This window comes from Gambusia affinis, linkage group LG23 (assembly GCF_019740435.1).
Source record: "Gambusia affinis linkage group LG23, SWU_Gaff_1.0, whole genome shotgun sequence".
Taxonomy (NCBI): domain Eukaryota; kingdom Metazoa; phylum Chordata; class Actinopteri; order Cyprinodontiformes; family Poeciliidae; genus Gambusia; species Gambusia affinis.
The window spans coordinates 11661277-11683070 of record NC_057890.1 but is presented as its reverse complement, the minus strand read 5'-3'; the positions used below and the strand labels follow the sequence as shown (position 1 = coordinate 11683070).

The following is a 21794-nucleotide window of genomic DNA, read 5'->3' as shown; positions in this document are numbered from 1 at the left end:
GGATGGTTTTTGTGTGGGGTGTGTGTGTGTGTGTGTATGTGTTTGATCCCTGGGTGAAGAAATCTAACAATAATGCGAGAATCTAGAAGTCATCTGAACCGCCTTTATTATTTTCATAAAAAGCTTAATTTCATTCTGCCTTCATTTCTGTTCAGCCTTGATTAAATTCCAGCATAACTCTATACCTGGAAGAGCAGTTTTTATAAAGCATTTTTATACAATAAGAAATTAAATGTGTAATTCTTTCATATTTTCTCTTTAGACCCTGATAGAAATGTCCAGGGAAGTCTCCCTAGTTACTGTTCAGTGATGCATATTTGTCTGGACTTTATAAAAACAACTCTAATGTCCTTCGTTCTCATGAACCAGCCTCATTGTGTGTGGCTAATTAAGTGGTGAGCTGTAGCTGTGTAGTGTTAGAGTAGAATCTGTCTAATCAGGAAGTCGTGATGATGTTTTAACAGACAACTTTTCCTGAGGTAATTACACTGCAGAATGTCTTTAGGATTTTCTGATTCTGTAGAGCTGTATTATTAGTTTGTTTCAGTGACAAGCCTATAATCTATAATGTTTTAAATAAACTTGTCTAGATATCATCTAAGATTGCTTTATTTCCGTTGTTTCAGTGATAAAAGTGAACATCCTGTTTGGTAGGAGGGAGAAAAGGGCTAAAGAACACTTTGAAATGTAAAATCAAATTCTGAATTTACCAGAAGTATGATACGTTGAGTAGTAGGAAAAACATATCCCAGATTAGAGCAGAGCTTGGAGAAATATGTAAATTGTACAATGGATTCTGAAACTTAACCGTTTAACCAGACTTCAGCATCTCTACTACTAAAATAAATACCTCTTTTGGACATTAAGAGAAGTTGGCATCCATTCAAACAGCCAAAAATATACTCCTATGCAGAGTGCAAATGCCCAGCACTTGAAATATAATATCCCTCCAAATATTGCATACAGTCCTTGGCGTTTCTGAAATCCAATACATTGTGCAGCTCTACTACAAACACCATTGTTGCACTCTGGTCTTGCTGCTGGGTAACTAAAAACAATTAAACACCTATTTTTTTCTTGGGTTGATTTTTTTTTATTTTTTTTTCTGTCTTTTTTATAAACATTTCTTGCTAGTGACGATTAGTGACTCCTCAGGGTTATATTGATCAGAGGGAGCTGTGTAGGTGGGACATTCTCATCTTTATTCAGATTATCTTTGCCGTCTGTGGTATTCAGTGTTACCACAGACATATTTCTTTTGTCAATCCCATCACAGTATGAACTCTACAGCCTTGTCACATGTAGCACAGCTGACTGTTGGTTAAACTTTAGTATCTCGCGCTGACAGTGAAGTTTCTCCTTATCTGGTGTCTATTGGTTGGACTTTGTTGGGTTATTGGTGAACACACTGAATCTTGTAACTCTGCATTTCTGTCACCTAATAGATTTTGTAGCTGTGCTTGCAAGTGCATTTACAAATATGAACAATTTTAACAGAACATTTGCAGTTTGAATTGTCTACAACAGAGAGCATTGTGTAAAATGGCAAATAACTTTTTTTTTTTCCCCTCATTGAGATCAAATTAGACAAATTTTCCTTTTGATTTGATTTTGAATATGGAGATGTATTTGGAAGACCCATTTGGTTCAAAGTGTTACTCACAGTTGTTCTCAGGCTTACAATTTCCCACCTTTTTACTGCATATATAAAACTATAACTCCATACATTTTAATTGTAGGTTTATCAGGCCATATCTAAACTCATTTCACTTTTAAAAAAGTAAATATTGTAAACACTGTAATATGTAAGAGTACCATTGTATTCAGATTCAAAGGTTTGATAGGCATGTGTTTGACAAATGCCAAATTCCACAACAAAAATCTTTAATGTCAGCGAAGTTGAAATAAAAACACACTGATGGTTTGAGGTCATCAAGCTGTGATTTGACCTTTCACACAACATGTGAAAAACAAATTCCTTCATGGAATATGATTTTAAACATCAATATTTTAGGCGCCAATACTTGTTACCCCCTTAGAGGGTTTATGGGTAGAATTATGTAAATTAGATTTTCCTTCCGAGCTTTAAAGATTAGAGGTGTCCACTAAGACAGTCTTTCAGCCTTTTAAGAAAGCACAGACTTAAAGAAGGGTTAGCGGACTTTTGTTGAAAAATGCCCGGTAACCAATTAAGATAAATTATTACCAAAAGCTAATAGTGTGCTATGTTATCCTCATGAACTTTGATTTAACAGAGAAAGCATTATATTAGGAAAATTTAACAGTCAACAATGTTGTAAAAATGTAATTTAATTGTGGTTAAATAGAAAAAAAAAATGTTTTATCATTTGCAAGATGTCTCAGCAGTCCTGTGGTTTAGTCTCCAGTTTCTCTTCCTTTTAGACAGATTCTAAATGTATGTTGGTTTACTAAAGAAACTGCAAATAAATTTTATAATTTAGATCAACAGCTAAATATTAGACAGTGATGCATGCATACAGGTTTATCTATAAACAGAAGAGTATAGCACTTTAGTTCATGAGAAAATCTTTGATCATCTGTTTAGAATTACAGGTAAATATTTTAACAGATAAGTTGGGGGGGGGAGTCTACTCTTAATCAGAGAAGAGAACGAATTACTTGCAGGCACATTATGTTCATTAAAGGTATTTTAAAATCATTATAGGACTTCTAGCTGATCAAATTAAAAATGTTATTGACTTGTTCTGCCAATTACAAACTGAAAGGGTTATTACGCTCGTGGTGCTTTTAGAACCACTCTGGGAATTTCCAAAAGCGAGAGTTTCTGTTGTTCGAAAAGCAGATGGCTCATGATTCCTGCTTACTGAAGGTTTTGAGGTGCTTGACAGTTCGGGGCCTCCTTTGTTGCATGTCTTTCCCTTTCACAGCGCTGGAGAATATTTGAATAGAGAGCATTTCCACACAGACAGGCAGGCCAGGTTAGCATTCAGTCCAGTGTGGCTCGGCATTGAATTCATAAAATAAGCAAAGTCTTCTCTCAAACCAAAAAAGCCATCTGGATGGTAGCAACTGTTGCTCCAGAACCTGTACGCAACATGTGGCTTTCGATGCATCACCCCAGATTACCAAGAATATGTGCATATATTAAACAAGTGACCATCCCACACCTTGACCTTTTACAATAAACCAGATGGCCTGTTGTCTTTTTGGCTTGAAGTTTGAAATGTGATTTCTTAAAAAAAAAAAAATCCTCAGTTGTCGTGAAGGTTTATTCTTTTCTAGTTCCCCTCAGTCAATATTGGATGAGCTTCATACGAATCATTTCTAGTGTGTTCTGTTTGCAGACTGATTAAATGCAAGATTAAAACTCAGTTGAGCTTTACCCTCCTTTTATTTTTGTTTTCTCCCACATGGTCACATGAAAACCGACCAACCATGAATATGGTTGCAAACGCCTTTGTTAATCTAAACTAGTAAACAGCTTTAATTTCATTGTCATGTTTGGCTCACTTTTGAAACTGGCATATAAAATGAGGATGTTTTCAAAATCAGTTAAAGTTCACTTTATTGGAGTTCTTCAAATGTAGCTCCCATTTGGGCTTTGGAAACCCAAGGAGACAAAGGTTGGCCTGTAAACTTAGAGCATAAGACTTACGAATAACAAACATATTTAACGGAAACAAGAAGCACCGTCAGTATAAGTTCAACATGGGAAAGGATTTTATATTCTTTTAGATTTAACGGAATTATCTAAATGCAGTTTATTTTTTCTACATTTTAAATTTGCACAGATTTTGAGGGAACTTATTCTTAAAGGGATAAAGCCATAAAAGGTGGTTATAAATGAGTTGTAAGACATCCTCAAAAAAAAAAAAAGAATATTCTCTACAATTTTGTGGCGCACACATACAAATTTAAAATATTACTGACCCTCTAAACATGTGAAGCATTCTTGTGATTAACTTGTTTTTCATCTTTCGGGTTCACAGACAAATGTAGCTGGGTATGATCAGCAAAACAGTGGAAATTATTGCTGGGTCTCCTGACAATATTGCCTGAGGGAAGCAGACTAAAGTATTGGTGCTTCTACGGAAACCTTCAAAACTCGGTTTTGTATTTAGCAAGAATCTCTAACATGAAAAAGCCCCGTTCTATCAGCATTTCACCGCTGTGGTCGTAATAGCTGTGAATGATGAATACAATTTAGCAGCTGATTGTATGGTTGTGTACATAAAGGCTCATCAGTGTTTGCACGGTTTAGTTGATGGAGCCATACTGGCCATGTTTCTCACTTATTTTTAATTACCACATTCATTCAGCTTTGTGCGATCACGAGCTTATAAAGGGTTCCTAAATTAAATGGATCATGGATGGGTGAACTTCAGATTTGCACATCTTGATACATTTACTACACTGACATTATTTCATGCTAATTTAAATAAGGTATAGCAATCTGTGTGCTTTTGATTGGTAAATGTGAAATGTATTTGCAGTGTGCTGATTATTTTAATTGCCTTATTTTTTAAAGGATTAGTTAGTTTTTTTACTATTTAGTTTTACAGTTGTAAAACATTGTTTCGGTGCTGTAATTGTTGTTTTGCTGTTTTCTATATGTAAACCTGAACTTGTTATCTGATTCAGCCTGTTGCAGTTCTTGTATCTCTAATTACTATTCCAGTCTCTTCAAAACAAAGTTATTACCATAGTATCAAACGCTTTGTTTACGTCTTGTAGATTCCCAGTTATCCACACCATGGCAATCCTATGTGCTTGACTAAAGTCAGTCACCCCTCTGTTTTTTCCCCAAAAGAATCTCAGCTTTCCTTCACTTTTTGTTGTAGGTTCTGAAAGGACTTAATGGCGTAGAACAAATTCAAGAAATGTGTCATTTATTTGAATGTTAAACCAAACCAAAACTTGTTCACATGACGAACAAGTTTGTGTGAACAACTGAATGCAGCATGGCACGAGCTATGCTGCATCCAGATCTGTGCAAAACAAAGCTTTCTAGTGGTAAACATAACCAGTCTACAAGACGACAATGCAACCTGGTGGTTTGACAACTATTTTCACACCAAAAGAAAGTTAATTGGTCAGCAGAATATCAAAGTTATTTGCAAGCAGAATGAGTAATTTGTTTTGTTTAAAGTCAAATCAGTGGATAAGTGTGACAAATACCAATAGAGCTTTTATAATACAGGACTATTTGAGGGTATTTTATAACTTTGGCCCTTACTTGATTATGAGTTCAACGTGTGAAATCCTTGTTATGTTTATGATACCATTTGTGGAAAAAAGAAATTGGTTGTATGGAGTGCTTATTGGACAAAACAGCATAAATTCACTTAAATCCTCTAGAGTGCAAAGATCAGTGACAACTATCAAGGTTGCTGTCTGTTTGACCTTTTTCTTTGTCCTGACTTGTAGCAAGTTTTAATTACGAGTATGAAAGCAAAAAAAGACTGGCCCCCAAAGATGCTCTATTCAGGCTGGGAATATTTTTTAAAGATTCTCTAATCAGCCTTGCTTCACACCACAACTAAACGCTTTCACTTTTTTGAACATTGTGTATCATATGGGCTATGTACATAACATTTTTTCCATTCTTTGAAAATATCACTACCTTCCTGCTTCTAAAATTAAACTTAACAGTGTTAATGTTCACTCTCTGATAGTTTGCTCTTGTCTTTCAGATCTGCTTGCAAGGTGATCTCCGGCTCTGCGGGCGTCCTTCAGTCACCATGAACGATTAGGAACTCAGCTCTCCAAGGGATATAATGGCTTGTTTTGTAATATCCCTACACCACCACCTGACATGTGACTCCAGCTGCCTGTAAAGGGCCCGTCAGCTTTTTATGGGAACCATCAGTGTATTTGCACTCTTGAGGATTTAAGGTTTTTGTTTTTTCCTCTCTTTAAAAAGGGACAACACTTTTCTGTTTTAGCCCCACTGTCGGGTCAAAGCAGCAGCGCTTTGCAAAAGACTGAGTTGGCAGCAGGAAGCAAGGCAATGGCGAACAACTCGTACAGTGGGGTGAAGAACTCCCTGATGGAGGCCAACCATGATGGGGAATTTGGCTGCACACTCAAAGAACTGCGCTCCTTGATGGAGCTCAGAGGTGCTGAGGCGATAACCAAAATCAGTGAAACTTATGGAGATTCTCAAGGACTCTGCAACCGTTTAAAAACATCAGCTATTGATGGTACAGTATTGCTTTTTTTCCCTGTATTTAAAAAAATAAGATTTCTAGTAGTGACAGCTATTTAGGTGGCGATGATGTGCAAAAGTATTTTCAAGGCGACTTGTTGCTGTATTATACATACCTTGTCTTCACTTCCTTGGAAATGCTCAAATGCCAGACCGGTGGCCGGACAGGCCGGCTCTGACTCGGGGCCTATCACGGTCTATTTCAAGGCCGCTGGTTTTGTCCCTCACACACTCAGTCTGTATGTGCATACGTCTGTGTGTAGGCTTCAGACAGACCAGCTGTTTCCCTGGGCACAGCACCAGTCTTCAGGCAGGTCACACTCCCTCTGCGGCGAACCAAACAATGAAGCTTTCTGGGTGTTATCTTTTGGTTCAAGTTAATTTACAGCACCATAAAACAGTTTGCGCTGTTTCTAAAAATATTCAGCTTACAGAATATCCAACTGGGGTGTGGTTGTCATTGGCCCCCTCCCTCTCCTCTTACCTCTGTATGAATTTGTCTCTCTGTAGACGGTCGGCCTAATCGTCAGAATGACCTTGACTGAACTCTTATGGGAGGGGATTTTCAGTTTGATCCCAGATTAAAACGGCACCACATATTCACTGTAACAGCAACAGTCGGCTGCACGCAGTGCCTCAGAGCAAGGAAAAATCTTCCTGGCCTCCTTCAATCGGACAATGATGTGATAAACACTGCGCTTTACTGCAGCGGAAAACATTTCTCATCGCAGCTACAGTCATTAGCTTACTTTGTGAATCGTGACCTTTCATTTATTGATGGTGGAAGTGGTGCGCCCTGTTTACGTTTCAGCCTTTTTATCAACCTAAAAGTCTCTGAGCTGTGTAAAGTATGGGGAAAAAAAAGAAACGGCAGGGAAGGAATTTAGTGGTTGAGAGTGTGAGTTGTCTAAACATGGATGTCGCTGTGTCGTGTTGCTGAACGTTTGGTGCAGTCGTCTTACTATAAGTGACATTGCTTGTTTTGTAAATCTATTTGTCCTCATCTGCTCACTGCTCTGTGTACTGGTATATCTTAATGAATTACAATGTCTCAAATCTTAAGTCTTTTCACTAATGACATAAAAAAAATAACTCTTATTGTTATTCAATGGTTTATTTCTGTAAATTTTGATTCTTACAGTGAATGAAAAAAAATTAATTTATTTTCTTAGAAAACCAATAAAATGAATTTCAATACAGTATATGCACATAGTACTTAAAATGTGCTCTTTTTTATGAATTTAGAACATCAGTGTGACATGACATGGAGGCAAGCAGCCTGTTGCTCTGCTGAGTTGTAATGAAAGCCCAGGTCGCTTTGATAGAAGCCGTCCTCTTGTCTATGCTGTTGGATCTGTTGTCTCCCCCTTGAAAATATTTCACAGGTTATCTATGGGGTTTAGGTCAGGGGAGTGCCAGTCAGCACAGTAACCCTGTGGCCATTAAAGCAGGAACTGGTACCTTTGGCATTGTGAGGAGGTGGCATGTCCTTAAAATAAAATTAATCTCCATTAAGCTTGTCTACAGGGGTGAATCATAAAGTGGTAATGTGCTGAGTTTTGGGCCACTAGCAACCTGGTTTCAGTGCCTCTCCACATTCTTGGATCTTCATTTTAGATGAAATGCAACCTTTATTTTTATCTGAAAAGAGAACTTTGGACCACAGTGCTACAGTTTAATCCCTTTTTACCTCACCCCCAGGCAGGTGGCTTTGATGTTGCCTCTGGTTCAGAAGTTGCAACAATTGTAGTCCGTGCCTATGTTCCGGCTCTTGAAGCTCTGACTCCAGTCACAGTCTACGCCTGGGAATCCTCTTGCTAAATTATTGAATGGATTTTGCATCACAATATGCGTTGCTAGTCCACCTGTTTCTCCCACCATTTCCTTCCTCTTAACTTTCTGTGTATGTTCTCGGATACAGAACCCTGTGAACAGAGCAGCCTCTTTGTCGCTTACGTTTTGTGGCTCACCGTCTTTGGGGGCATAGACATAACGGTCCAACAGTAGCCACCACTCTCAACACTCGCCCACTCATTACAGGGCACTTTTTCCTTTCATGTGTAAGTCGATTCACCAAGACGATGGATCCTGTGTGCTTTCAACGTTGATATCTGCGATTACAGAAGTAAAAGGGTGTGGCTTTTAACAGTCAATGTAAACTACGGGGGTTTCACAGAGGGGAGTTCCCTGGAGGCGACCTCTGTCACAGTTCCTATGCGCGCTGTCTAAATGCATTCACTGCTTTAGAGCCGAGCAGAGCAGAGCACCATCCATGTCAAATTATCTCCATCAGATTATATTATATCTTTTTTGTGGACTCTCTGTTTCTGCTTCTGTCTGTACTTAGCACCAAATCAGTCTTCCTGTAATTCCTTGTTACCCCTCACAGTTCATAGAGGTAACGGGTTTAATACTACCTCCCACAGTAGATCAAGGGTGTAATGTTGGTGGCTCTGTTTCAACCCTCAAGTCGGTGTTGAAATGTTTTAGTTGATCTCGAAGTGTAAAAAAACCTGCCAACCTTATATCAAAAGGTTGGCAGGATAACCGCCTAGTTGGCAGTCTTCCCCACTATGTGTAGATCTTAATAATATCACTGTTATGTATTATTGGCATTTTCTGAGAAACTATATTTTGGGTTTTTGTTAGCTGTATGACATAATCATCTAAATAAACCACGTTAAATGCTACAAATATGTGTGTAATTCACTTTTGGAATATAGCTGTTAATTAATTAAACAATCAAATTTTGCCATTTTTTAGGATTGTCTGTTTCAATATTCTCTGCATCCCCAGTTTTTTTTCTAAATCCTCAGATTTGTGAAGGATTATTTAGAGAAATCTGACTAGCAGCTGTTGAATTGATTTCCTTTAAGATAATTCAAGACCCCAGCTATTTCTTAATTCCAAACCTGACCAATTGTTTTGTTGCAGTTTGACTCAGTTTCAGTCCATCCAGTCATTATTGGCATGGGAAATTAAGGCATCATGTAAGATTATAGAGGCTTGACAATTGAAAAGGGATTTATAATTAGTTGGTCAGTCATTTCTCAAAGCTCTTAAGCCAATCCTTTGCTAATCCTTAACATTTCCAAGCTCCCTCTCTTTTTAGTTGCTGTGGCTGTTAATCAGAGAACTGAAATTCTAACTTTTGACATTTTAATTTTCAGGGCTTTATGTGGAACTAAATGTAATTCTTTCCCTCGAAAAAAGCTGGAAGTCGCATATTCACCTAGAGTAAATTTAACTTTAATTCCCCTTAATTTGGTAATTAACATAGTGGTGCTCTAAGGAAATCATTCTCACTAGACATGGGCTGGTACGAGATTTATTTATTTTTTTCCTCCCCTCCAGGGGGTCTTTTTGTGGGTCTCTAGTGTCCTTTATTTGAAAGTAGGCTGTTAAGAAATGGGGAAGGAGAGGGGCGAAGACATGCGGCAAATGTCGACGGGTCCAGGTATCAAGCCGCGTCGGGACTCAAGGCCTCCAAACATGGGTCGCGCTATCCCCTACGCCACCACAGCACGCCCTAGTATGAGATTTTAAATGTATGAATAACATGAGCAAAAATACATTGATGTAGTATTTCCAGGTGGTGGAGGGATAGTGCTGTGTTAAGGCTGAGCATTGTCAAGCCGATGTGCTGAAATCATCATAGTCGGGTGACAAAAATCTTGTCATTTTTTTCTCAGCCTCATGTAGTCCACCTCTTCTTGTCACAACCTCCCCAGCCAACATTTTGCTTGCCCCAGGGCATGTGACTCTACTGTACGATTGGTCAAAACTTCATGGCTGTCTTTATGCGAAAAACAGCTCCAACTACTCACCATCCAGAAAGCAGTTTTCCAGCCAGAGAGCAGAATGGATAGTTTTGAGTAGTAATTATCCCAGGCTGTGAGGTAGCAAGTACTGTTGGACCAAAACACAAACACCTGTTTGGTTTTGGTTCGATGAAGCAGGCAAACGTCTTACTGGTGCCTTCTGTTCTTTTTTCTTTTCCAATAACATGCAAAATAAATGAGACGTTAAATCTCGTCGGCCATTATATACTCCTCCGATGAATTTGTAGACATTCCTCTCTTTTTACTGCACTGTAGTAAACTACAATCAAGACAAAACACTTTGTCGTATGCTGCAGTGGGAGGGCTTTCACTGGAGCTTGGTTCGTCTTGTCTGCTTAAAATGAACGTCCTGCAACCACCTGACCACATGACTGTTCAACGACGTGACAGAAAATCCTTTTCATTACTTGTCCATTTTCCCTGTTTAGAACATGAAAAGTTCCCACAAGAAAAGCAACATTTCAAGTGTCAAAAGCAACTTATTGAGATGTCGGCGTTTAAAATCTGCCCCAGTTGACAGGAGAGTCACAGTGTCTTGTAAAAAGGTTGAGCCTGTCAATACATGTAGTCCTGCAATGTGACAAGACCCAACTGTGCTAGTTCACTTCCTCTTGCTTCTAAAAGTTCTTGTTGTATAAGTCAGTTGTCAGCTGGACCTCTACAAACCCATTGTTACACGAGTGGGTATTAAGAATTTAAAGGGGAACTTGCATGTTTGTTATTCAAAATCAGTTTTCACGTAGAGTTCAACATGTGGAACTCAAAAGTTTTCTGTGACATTTGTGGAAGTTGTCAGTCTGGGAAAGTGAATGAAACAGTGAACAATGAAACAGGCACATTCCATGTTTGACATGTTCATCAAATAGACTTATTCTTAAATTTTTGTAGCGGTTGCTTTTACTTCCTTATTTTTCCCTTTCACATTAATTAATTTGACTTTTTGTGGTCAAATCGGTCAATCTCCTTCTGTGATGGACAGCATGTGATAAAAGCAGGTTCCTTGTATCTGATCGTTCATATGTGCAATTGAATAAAGTGATTGGGAAATGTTTGAATGATTGTCATGGGTTAAAATAAGTAGATTTGTGCTGTGTTCATGGGATTTAAAAGGGAAAGTTCCGGCCAGATTAATGCATTTCATTGCATAGAAAAGTAAACTTTTTAGAAGAAGGTTGCAAGTTTGGAATAAAACAAAGTCAGAAAAGGAAGACATCAGCAACCATCTTGGCGAAGCAATGCTGTGGTACTTAAATTTGAGAAATATTACCCATTTTATTTACATGGTTTTGGGATATAGTGGAAATCAATTTAGACACAATGTTCCAGTTCTCCCAAGTAGTGAAGTCTCAACAAAGTCGCCCCATGTTGAGGACATGCTGTGCTCAGGTCTCCAAAAACACAAATTAAATGTTACAGATCAGTACAGACCTCACTTATCTTTTTAAATGATAAAGTTTGACATTGCAACTAAAAAGATTTGGCCTGTATTGAGGAATGTCTTTTTTGTCTAGTACTTCTATAATTTTGTCTCTAACGTGTAAACGTTTGAAGTTGCTCCATGTCTGAAAAATTACTACCAACACCTGAAGTTCAGAGTCTTGTTGACTGAGCAAACCTCGACATTAATCCTATTTTTATGTGCTAATGACACATAACAATATGAAATAATTAAGTATGAAATAATTCTCTCAATGTGTGTTTGCAAATTAATGTTTAAAGACGCACATAGAATAAACCTCAAGACCTCAAATAATGTCACATCTATCTGGCTAATCACTCTCTCTGTATCCCCCACCACTTCTACTATCAAAGTTTTGTTCTTATCAATGTCCACTTTTAACTTTTTCCTTTTGGGTTTCAGTTCAGACAGCCTCGTCCTCCTATGAAGTGCTGCAGACATTAGAGCTAAAGATTCTATCCAGTTTATGAATTGTGAATAGAGCACACAACAGAGAAGATTAAGCATTAAATTTTATCTCCATTTATCAGATCCTTTCCGGTAACTAGGGAGAGCTGCATATTCGTGTTTGTCCTTCTTTACTGTTAAGAGGCTGTTTTTCTGTGTGTTGTTTCATATTCTAGTTTGCTTCTTCTCTTTCTTTTTCTTTTTATCTCGTTTTCTACGAAAACTGCTGTTAAAGTTCGAGTTTTTAAAGGCTTTAACAAAGTGCTGTTTTGATAAGATTTGGGTCTTGCCATTTTAAGTTTTAAAAAACAATTTAAGTCGCTAAGTACCATAAATAAACTGGTTTTTGCATATTGGTAAATGGAGGTTCATTATAGGGGCAGATTTTTATTTATATATTCAAACATGTGAAAGACTAACTGAATTCACGTTACTTAATACCAGACATCGCTATTGGAAACTCATACAGACAAACAGCAGTAATTCTCATAACATGCATAAACATAATATAGGAAAATTACTTTTCATTCCACGATTCCTACTCCTCAAAATAATATTGCTGTCCTTGTATACCTTACTATCATGTTGGGCTAAAAGACATGGCTGATAAACTTATCACTTATAAATGTTTCAAATCAGTTGCTATAGATAATTGTCTACCAATTATTGTGGATTAGTTTTTTTCTAAATATCTGCAGTTCTGCCACACTGGTGATATGACCCCCTCTGTTTTATCCACAGTTTTCACTCCACGCCAGTTTTTATTTTTAATCAGTTATTGGGCACGGTGGCAAAACCTTAATGCGGCTACGTGAGTTGCTTAACAGGTTGTTGCTAAGTAACCAAAGAGTTACTTAGCAACAACATCAACTAACTAGTTGATGGCCGTGAGAATTTGATCAGCTAAAGTCTTTCTTCTGCCTAAATCCCCCAGGATCGGAGTTCAGTGAAATTATTGAGTATTCTATCGGATGTAATGTCTATTGATTGATGTGTCTATCATGACATACAGTATATTATTGATTTATTTTCCAGCCCTGCTAAAATATAGCTGCATAAACCGAAGACCAATAGTGACAGTTTAGAGTTTGGGCCTAGACTGCATTAGACACAGAAAAAGGCTAAAATAACAGTTTTACATCCTGTAACTGACTATGGATGAACTGCCTTTTTGGTTATGCTGGTTCTTTGCATACAGCGGCCCCTCTGCAAAATTATGCATGTGATCAAAACTGTCCACTCCAAAGAGCCCTTGGGTGTGAGGGTGTACATATTTGTCTGTCTTATGTGTGTTGATTATTGGTAAATTGTCTCGAGGGGACTCTTGTTACACTAAGTATAGAAAATTGATGGATAGATAAATGAGTCTCTGTTTAGATGGAATTTTTCAGGTGAATAATTTCTCACTCTTGACTAAAATCCCATTTCCTCTGTTGGGTTGGATGAGAGACTGTGTGATTTAAGTGGGTAATGACCAACTGTGACGACTAAAATGAGGGTCCAAGGCCAGACATGGTTTTTATTTTATTAAATTTTTTTTGCTTTGTGTATCCAATGGAGAGATAACACCTTGCTCGTCCTGTCACTTGTATTTATTGCTCTAATACAAAAGGAAAACTGGGTTTAAAATTAAACTGGGTATTAGCTGTCAGCATGTTTTCATTAGAAGCAAACAGAATTAAAGATGATGGTGAGAGACAGCCAGGAAGCAGCAAAATGCAGCTAAGCTGGATAAAACTCAGCTGCTCTGTTCTTTTTTTTATCCTTGCTGGTGAGTCATCACTCCCTAACCTCCTTTAGAAAATTGTTAGTAATTGCGTATAATTTCAAATGAAACATGTAACCAATAATGCAGAATTCATTTTAGCTTTAGAGACATGATTGAAGGGAGCAGATTAATAAACAGCATTAAAAAAAAAAAAAAAGAGGCAGCGGCATACTAATGTCCCTTTAGGTCTGAAAGTGAAAAGCAACCTTACGTTGTGCCTTACACATCGCCGGGTTAGATTCGAACACTTATGTGCAAATGTCATCCAGGTCCCTGCTTGCTGCTGGGTGACTGAAAAGAAATTGTGAAAGCAGCTTGTCACTCTGCAGACTCGGATGTGGGATACATTTCCTAAACTGTCCAGTTGAAGCCCTGGCGGTATGTTTGCTGATATGAAGCTGAGGTTCATAACGTCCCTAGGACGACAAAGAAGTTCTGTGATGCTGAATATGTCCAATAACTGAATGTGTACTTTGGGTTATTGCAGGTGACTTCTTCCTGGTATACTTCAGGCTGTGTAGGAAGTGAAGTGGAAACCTGTGCAGCAACTCTGAAAAATGAGAAGTTTGCTTAAATACAGTGATTGAAATGCATGACCTTTCTGGTTTGTCATGGTTTCATCAGACTGGGCTCGTTTATAACCTGTTAACAAGTTATAGATGAGCCAATTCCATAAAAGAGCACTACATAATCTCATTTTAAGATAAAATTATGTACTTGGTTACTTTTAGAAATACTCATGATTATAATTTGCTTTTTAAAAAGTAAACATGTTTAACATGGTTTCGTTTTATGCATTTTATCCCTTTAAGCAAGTGTCTAACCAAAAAAGGTGTAAATATCAGATGTTCACTTGCAACATCTGATATTGCAAGTGAATGCATCATAAATCAGCACTTCTGTTTGAAAAACTGAAGATGGAAAATTGTTACTTCCTCACGTAGTGAGAGCTGCAAATAACATTCCTACATGAACACACTGCTATAACTTCACTGCACCAGTATTTTTTTTTTCTTGTTTATCTTTTCTTTGTTTATATATACATATATACATATATCTATACATATATACATATATCTATACATATATACATATATACATATATACATATATATATATATATATATATATATATATATATATATATATATATATATATTTTCCAGTTTTCATACTGGATGGTGATTTGTGTGTTAGGAACAACTACACTAAATGTTGCAGATGTAAAGTCACAACATCACTTACATGAAATAACTTTAATGACTATGCTTGGTTTAATGACTTTGATCCAAAGCTTTTTAACTCGTGTACTGTTTTAAATGCACTATTAGTAACTTCTCTGCTTAATAAACATGGTTGTTTCTCAGGACTCGCCGACAAAGTTAGAGGAAGGAGATAAAAGCTGCTACAAGAGCTAAATGCCTTAATGTGCTGAGGATTCTTTCCTTGGAAAGAGGATTTAAAAGAGGACCTTCAACAGTTTTTTTTTGGGTTTGGGCTGTTGAACACACACAACCAAGCTGTCCGTGTATATATATATATTAAAGTATATTAAAGTTTTTTTGTTTTTTTTTACTAGCACCTTACCATAGCAACAGCACATAACGGCTATTTGCTGGCTTTGCAGTTGAGTGGCCGTTTTGTCTGACGATATAATGCATTTACTCTCCCTGTGATTATCACAGCACACTATCAGCAGTTTAAAAATTTCTGAATAATTATACATTAATACTGAAAAGTGTAACAAGATTCGGCATGACGTTAATAATAAAAATGCCTAAATTGTCTCACAAAGGGCTATAAAGCTACACTCAGTCAGTGGTTTTTGTTTCAGTCACATAAGTTTCTGAAGGTGAGTGCTTTGAACTTGATGCTATTATTTTAAAGTAAGGAAGGAAGTGGTTTCCCCTTTTTGTTTCTAAGCCAGTCAACAAAGACTGTTTTGTTTGTTTATTACATCACAAAACCACAGAACAAAATTGAAATATGGGAGCATTTTGGTATCTGGTTTAAAATGAAAAAGTGATAGAGTAACAGATGATATCCAAATGATTTATTTTTTTTTTTAACACTGGTTAAACTACAACCGGATAGCCTTTATTAGCCACTAATGACGCAAGAGCTGACTTACATCTGCTCTATTCTTGGCCACATCTACCTATGAATCTTCACTGTCTACTGTAAACGAATGCAGCAGGTAATGTCGGAGCTTAGTGTATCGACATTTTTTGCATATGTACGTACGACAACAGAACGCAACAGAGTCTTTAAAGTTGTAATCTGCTTCATCTTTATACAGGATTCATCTTAGGTTACATAAGAATCTTGAGCTGCTTTTCCAGTTCTGGCATTCAATAATTTAATGATGGATTTAGTATGGCTCCATCATTAAAGTATTTTTGACAAGAACCTCAACCTCAGCCCACCCTTATCTGCCTGTCAGTTGCAGTTTCAGTCACTACTCATGATACTGATTTTACCCCACTACCTCTGCTCCTTGCTCACACACACACACACACACACACACACATACTAGACCTCCATCTAGTCTGTACAGTCAGTCGCCCACGCACAGCCAGCATGAATAGGACTAAAAAACTGTCATGCATCACCAAAAGTGTGGAGTCTCTTCTGACTATATAATTGTGCTTCGAATATGGAGGCATTTTGAATGGGTTTCCACAGAACGTTCCCTGCGCAAATGGCTCAGTGATTCTTCAGCCAAGCAGACAATGTGTCAGGGGGACCGCAGTCTTCACGGGCACCAGAGTCTAAATCTGACTCAACTTTGATTCAGTTGCTCATTTCATTAGAAAGTCAGTTTGTGGGGTTAGAGCTGACCTCAGCTCTCGCATTGTCTGGAATGCCTGAAAGAGGTGAAAATGTTTGACGTATCCACTGAATGTGTGTCACTGTCAGAGGGCATTGTCTCCTCGAATATGCACATGACTCTTTAGTAACTCGCTCGCTGCCAACTAACTGTAGTAAGATTCACTACAGATCTTTAATGTATTTTGTTTTACTTGTGAAATCCCAAGAAAAAAAACTAAACATTTATTTGAGATTTTCTTTTTTCTTTTTTTTTTTTTTGTCTCTGTTGCAGGTCTTAGCGGACAGCCAGCGGACATTCAGAAGCGAATAGATGTGTTTGGACAAAACTTAATCCCTCCCAAAAAACCCAAAACTTTCTTACAATTAGTGTGGGAGGCGCTACAGGATGTTACATTAATTATTCTTGAAGTGGCAGCCGTAATTTCACTAGGCCTTTCTTTTTATAGACCACCAGATGCCGAAAGAGAACGTAAGTAAAATGTCATCGTTTTGCATGTATTATAGATACCTTTTTTTTTGTTATGTCATATTTGTAACTGTATTTCCGCTTTTTTTTCTTTCAAATTATGAAGCTAGTTATTCTCAGTGTATTTCAGTATTTAATGTTGGATATGGATTAGTAAGAAAATAAAAAAGGTATTGAGCCCTTCAGAATTCTTGTTTTTGCATATCAACTAGTAAATTTTGTCAGACATAATTTGTACAAAATGCAGCCTTTGAAGCTGCTTAAACCGACCTGGCACAATATTAAAGTAATTATCCCCTTAACTGAATAAATGTTTATCCCTCCTATGACGACCAGTATCATAGCACATTTGATAGAACTAGCAAACAATTTATTATATCACTGTGCTGGAATCTAAGTGATTCCTTTTGTTTGTTTTTCTTTTAACATAAATTACCTTTGTTAAGCCACAGCATTTCAGTTGAATTTAAATCAGGATTTGGTTTTGGCTGGTTTTGCCTAAAAATGTTTATATATTTTGAGCCTTTTAAAGGTGGACTTGCTGCTGTGCCTCTCTCTGCCAGAGAACAAAATTTATGGCTCCATCAATTCCGACTGAAGCAGAAGAGCAGGCCCGGACCATAACACAACAATCATCTTGTTTGATGTTCTGTTTCTGACGTGCTGTTAGTTTTACACACGTGACAGGACAAAAGCATCTCCAAAGCCCAGATTTTGTCTCATCAGTCCACACAATATTTTTGCAAAGGGATCAGGATTTGTTTTTTTTTTTTTTTAAGCAAATACGAGACTGTGATTTTCACTTTGAGGCTCTCTCATAGATGTCATTTTTGCCCTGTCACTTATTGCTAACATGGAAGGTTGTTAAAAAAAAAAAAAAAATTAAAATTAAAAAAACTGAAGAAATCTGTAGGGGTCAAACCTTTTGTTTTTCACAGCACTGTATTAGTAAGTGTAGGGAAGATTTGATCGCTGTGTCTCTCTGCAGATTGTGGGAAAGCTGCTGGTGGTGGACATGATGAAACTGAGGCGGAGGCAGGCTGGATAGAGGGAGCCGCCATTCTTCTGTCAGTCATCTGTGTTGTGTTGGTAACAGCGTTCAACGACTGGAGTAAAGACAAGCAGTTCAGGGGCCTCCAAAGTCGCATTGAACAGGAGCAAAAATTTTCTGTTGTCCGAGGAGGACAAGTTATTGAAATTCCTGTGGCTGAGATTGTTGTGGGCGATATTGCACAAGTAAAATATGGTAAGAGGAGACTGGTCGCATTTTCTTTTTCTTCTTTTTTTTTTTCCTTAAGTTAAAGTAAATATAAAACAAGTTGAGATTTATACTTCCTGTGTTTCAGGTGACCTCTTACCTGCTGATGGAGTCCTTATACAAGGCAATGATCTGAAAATTGATGAGAGCTCACTCACAGGGGAGTCGGACCAGGTGAAGAAAACTATAGAAAAAGATCCCATGCTATTATCAGGTAATTTCTAGTCTTACTTTAGCATTACTGTCTTGTAATGTATTCATGCCTCTTTGAAGATATGGCTGAAAAACATACTACAATTTAAGTGTTTCATATCAGTTGATTTATTTTTTAATCTATTTATCAATATCAATAATTAGATTAGCTTTTGTTCTAGTTATTGATATCAATAATTTAATCAGTTTTTGTTTTGAATATCTGAAAAACTCCCAAACTGGTGGCGTTACCTTAAACAGCTGCTGTATAAGTTACTCAACTGATTGTTGCTAGGTAACCAAAGAGTGAGTGAGCTAGTCAAGAGGTTGAGCAGCTAAAGTCTTATCTCTGCCTACATTCCCCAGATTGATGTGCGGATCCAGATTAGAGTTCAGATTAGAGTTCAGTGAAATTATTGAATATTCTATCAGCTGTGCTATCTGTTGACATTGATTACATACCTTTTATGATACGTATTATTGATTTATTGTCCAGCCCTAGCTTGAGTCTACTCACATTTTGTCTAAATAGAGTCACAACTTTCAATGTGTTTCAATCTAATCAAAGCAGACTGATTATATATGCATTGAATATATTTCTGACTTTGATTTGGAAAACATTCAGCAGCATCTATTTTTTTTCTTCCACTTAAATTATCCACAATCTTGAAAATTAACATAATGCACTTTGAAATGTTTGGGTGAAAAGCAAAGCAAAATGTGAAAAATCTCACTGAATATGAAAACATTAGCAGTTTTTAAACGTTCTGTTGAAATAACTTGTTTATCTTAGGAAAAACAAACTTTATGAATCATCTGGTCTCTTTGAAATTGCACCACACATATTACTTGCCTAGTATTGAATCAAAATATATTTTAACATATTTTCTGTTGCTTTGCATGCTCACAATGGTTTGCTGTGCAAAATGACACTAATCACAACACTTGTTTAGAAGAGATTAACAGTTTTGGTTGTTTTTTTTTTTAATACTTTTTACTATAACTGTACTAATATGGTAACAAAGGGCTACGATATTTGTTGGAGTAAATTTTCCTAAAGTATCATCTAAAATGACAAATAGGCAAAGCTATTAATTAAAAGAGCTTTTCCATAGGCTACTTCACAATTGGGGCAGAGATTGTAAAAGAAAAATATCAGTGTGAGAATTTTTATGGCATGCAGTGTAGGTTTCATTGAGAAGGCCTGTGTCATTTAAAGACTTGTTAAAATAGAGTAAAGTAGTGTTTCTATCCTGTCTGAATGTAATTGACTCCAACCTGTTGGTTATGAATGCCACAAATGTAAAAGTTGGCCACCTCTGTGCTCAGTTTTTCCTGCAGAAAGCTTTTAGCTTCATTTCGTCTCAGTTCAAACCCCAGTTGACATTGTCTGTATGAGCATATATAAAGCTTTTCTCAAATACATTTTAGGTTGCAACCTCTTTCACAAAAGTAGGACAAGACAGTGACTTTATTTACTTTCTTCTGACCTACATCATATGATGTTTTCCTTTTTTGAATACATGAAGAAAAATCTCTAGAGGAATTTGGAGCTGCTACAGTGTTTGCTTGCAGTGTTTTAGTTCTCCGTTTCAATCGGCACAAATGAAAATGGCTGTTTGATTAAAATGACTTTGATTAAAGGTTTGCCAGGTTTATGCATTAGCAGCAGTTTCTTTCTGGATCATTATTTGTATTTATTAGCCCCATTTTAAAACCTGCATTTATTTATTTTTTTTCATGTGCAGCTTAATGTGTCACATAAAAGCCCGGCAAACGCAGTTTCTAAATAAGACTTCAGTTTAACATTTGTTCCCAAATTAAAGGAAAAAGCGAAGTCAAACGATGAGGCTATAAAAAGTGTATTTAAACAAGAATAAAATCCGCCAGAGGCCCAACAAAAAGAGTTGCTAATGGTCTACTGTTTTTATCTTTGATGCTTTTACTGATACTTTGTTTTCTGTTTAAAGGCACTCATGTAATGGAAGGCTCAGGGAAAATGTTGGTCACTGCTGTCGGTGTGAACTCACAAACTGGGATTATCTTCACTTTACTTGGGGCTGGCGAAGATGACGACGAAGATGATGAGGAGAAAAAGGAGGAGAAGAAAAAGCAGAAAAAAAGTTTGTGGCATTCTTGACTGTTACCTTTTTATTTTTAGTTTTTTAACCCAGTGTTTTTCAAATTGGGGGCTACCAGAGGGTGCAAGATGGGGGGGAGCAAAAATTTAAAAAATAAATTAGTCCTATTATTTTTATTTTTTCATCACAATTTTTGTATTATGTTATTCAATATTTTTTAAATTCATTAATTCTTTTATAAGTTAAAATAATTTATCTAATTGTTATTTATGATGATCATTTTCTGATTTGCTGTCAGTACAGTTCGTCAGACTGATGGAATTTTCCAAATACCCACTGGCAATACACTTTTTAAGTATAAAAACTTAAAATTTTATTAATTGGGCAAAATTGTATTGTAGTCAAATGTGAATCGTCAGTAATTGACAGTTACAAGATATCTAGATGGAGCTAGAGGATTGCATATCATAAAGTCTGAGTTACAGCAGCCATATTAACAGATCAACATTCAGGTTTTTTTTTTCTTCACCACACGATATGACTTCTCAATAATATCAAACATGCAGGACTTTATAAGCACTGCACTTTCACCTCTAACATGAATGGCATTCAGGATGCAATATAATGTTGGAAAGAAGCGATATAAATCTTCTGATTGTTTTTGATTCGTTAATGATCTTTTTATCCCCATTCCACCCCATTCCACTCTATTCCTTCCCTGCCCGTCCCACTTTCACCCAATTCCCCTTTACCCCCATTAGACAAGAAACAAGATGGATCAGTGGAAAATCGAAAAAAAGGTATGCTTCATACCAACAAATGCTGATTGATTACCTCATATTAACAAAGCCATGCTGTTAATTTTGCTCCGACTGTTTTTCTGCAGTTTTGTTTTAATTTTTTTGCGGGACACTGTGTCAGGGTGAAGTTAGTACGGGCTGTTCCAGGCTGTCCGGTGTAGCGTCTGGCCCTCCCCTCTTCCTTCCCTCGTCCTTCCCTGGCACATTGTGCTTTGAGCAGCAGGTGCTATTGAATCCAGTTATAGCGATTAGTGATGAAGAGATTAAAGCCTTGCAACAATTTTGGGGCCAGAACATCTGCTTTCCCACCCATGTCTCTCTTGAAGTTGTCCCTCATGATTTTTTTTTTATTTTTTTTTATTTTATTTTTTTTTAGCTAAACACTTCAGTGGGCAAACTGTAAGAGCTCCACTGATGCAGTTGTAGATTTAAAGCAATGATATCTAGGCTGTTTTCTGC

The 21794-nt window shown here is 37.0% G+C and overlaps 1 protein-coding gene across 10 annotated transcripts in view; it reads left to right on the top strand.

Moving 5' to 3' along the window:
• atp2b1a (ATPase plasma membrane Ca2+ transporting 1a) overlaps positions 1–21794 on the top strand; it is a 42895-nt gene that overhangs the window by 6989 nt on the left and 14112 nt on the right. For 7 of the 10 annotated variants that reach the window (XM_044108933.1, XM_044108927.1, XM_044108937.1 and 4 more), the window contains 6 exons: positions 5676–6185; positions 16810–17007; positions 17993–18250; positions 18351–18476; positions 20425–20577; positions 21297–21335. In XM_044108933.1, the coding sequence (XP_043964868.1) occupies positions 5993–6185; positions 16810–17007; positions 17993–18250; positions 18351–18476; positions 20425–20577; positions 21297–21335 (967 nt within the window). In that variant the 5' untranslated portion in view covers positions 5676–5992. The remainder of the gene's footprint in view (positions 1–5675; positions 6186–16809; positions 17008–17992; positions 18251–18350; positions 18477–20424; positions 20578–21296; positions 21336–21794) is intronic. The other 3 variants (XM_044108936.1, XM_044108932.1, XM_044108931.1) reach the window with 2 other exon arrangements.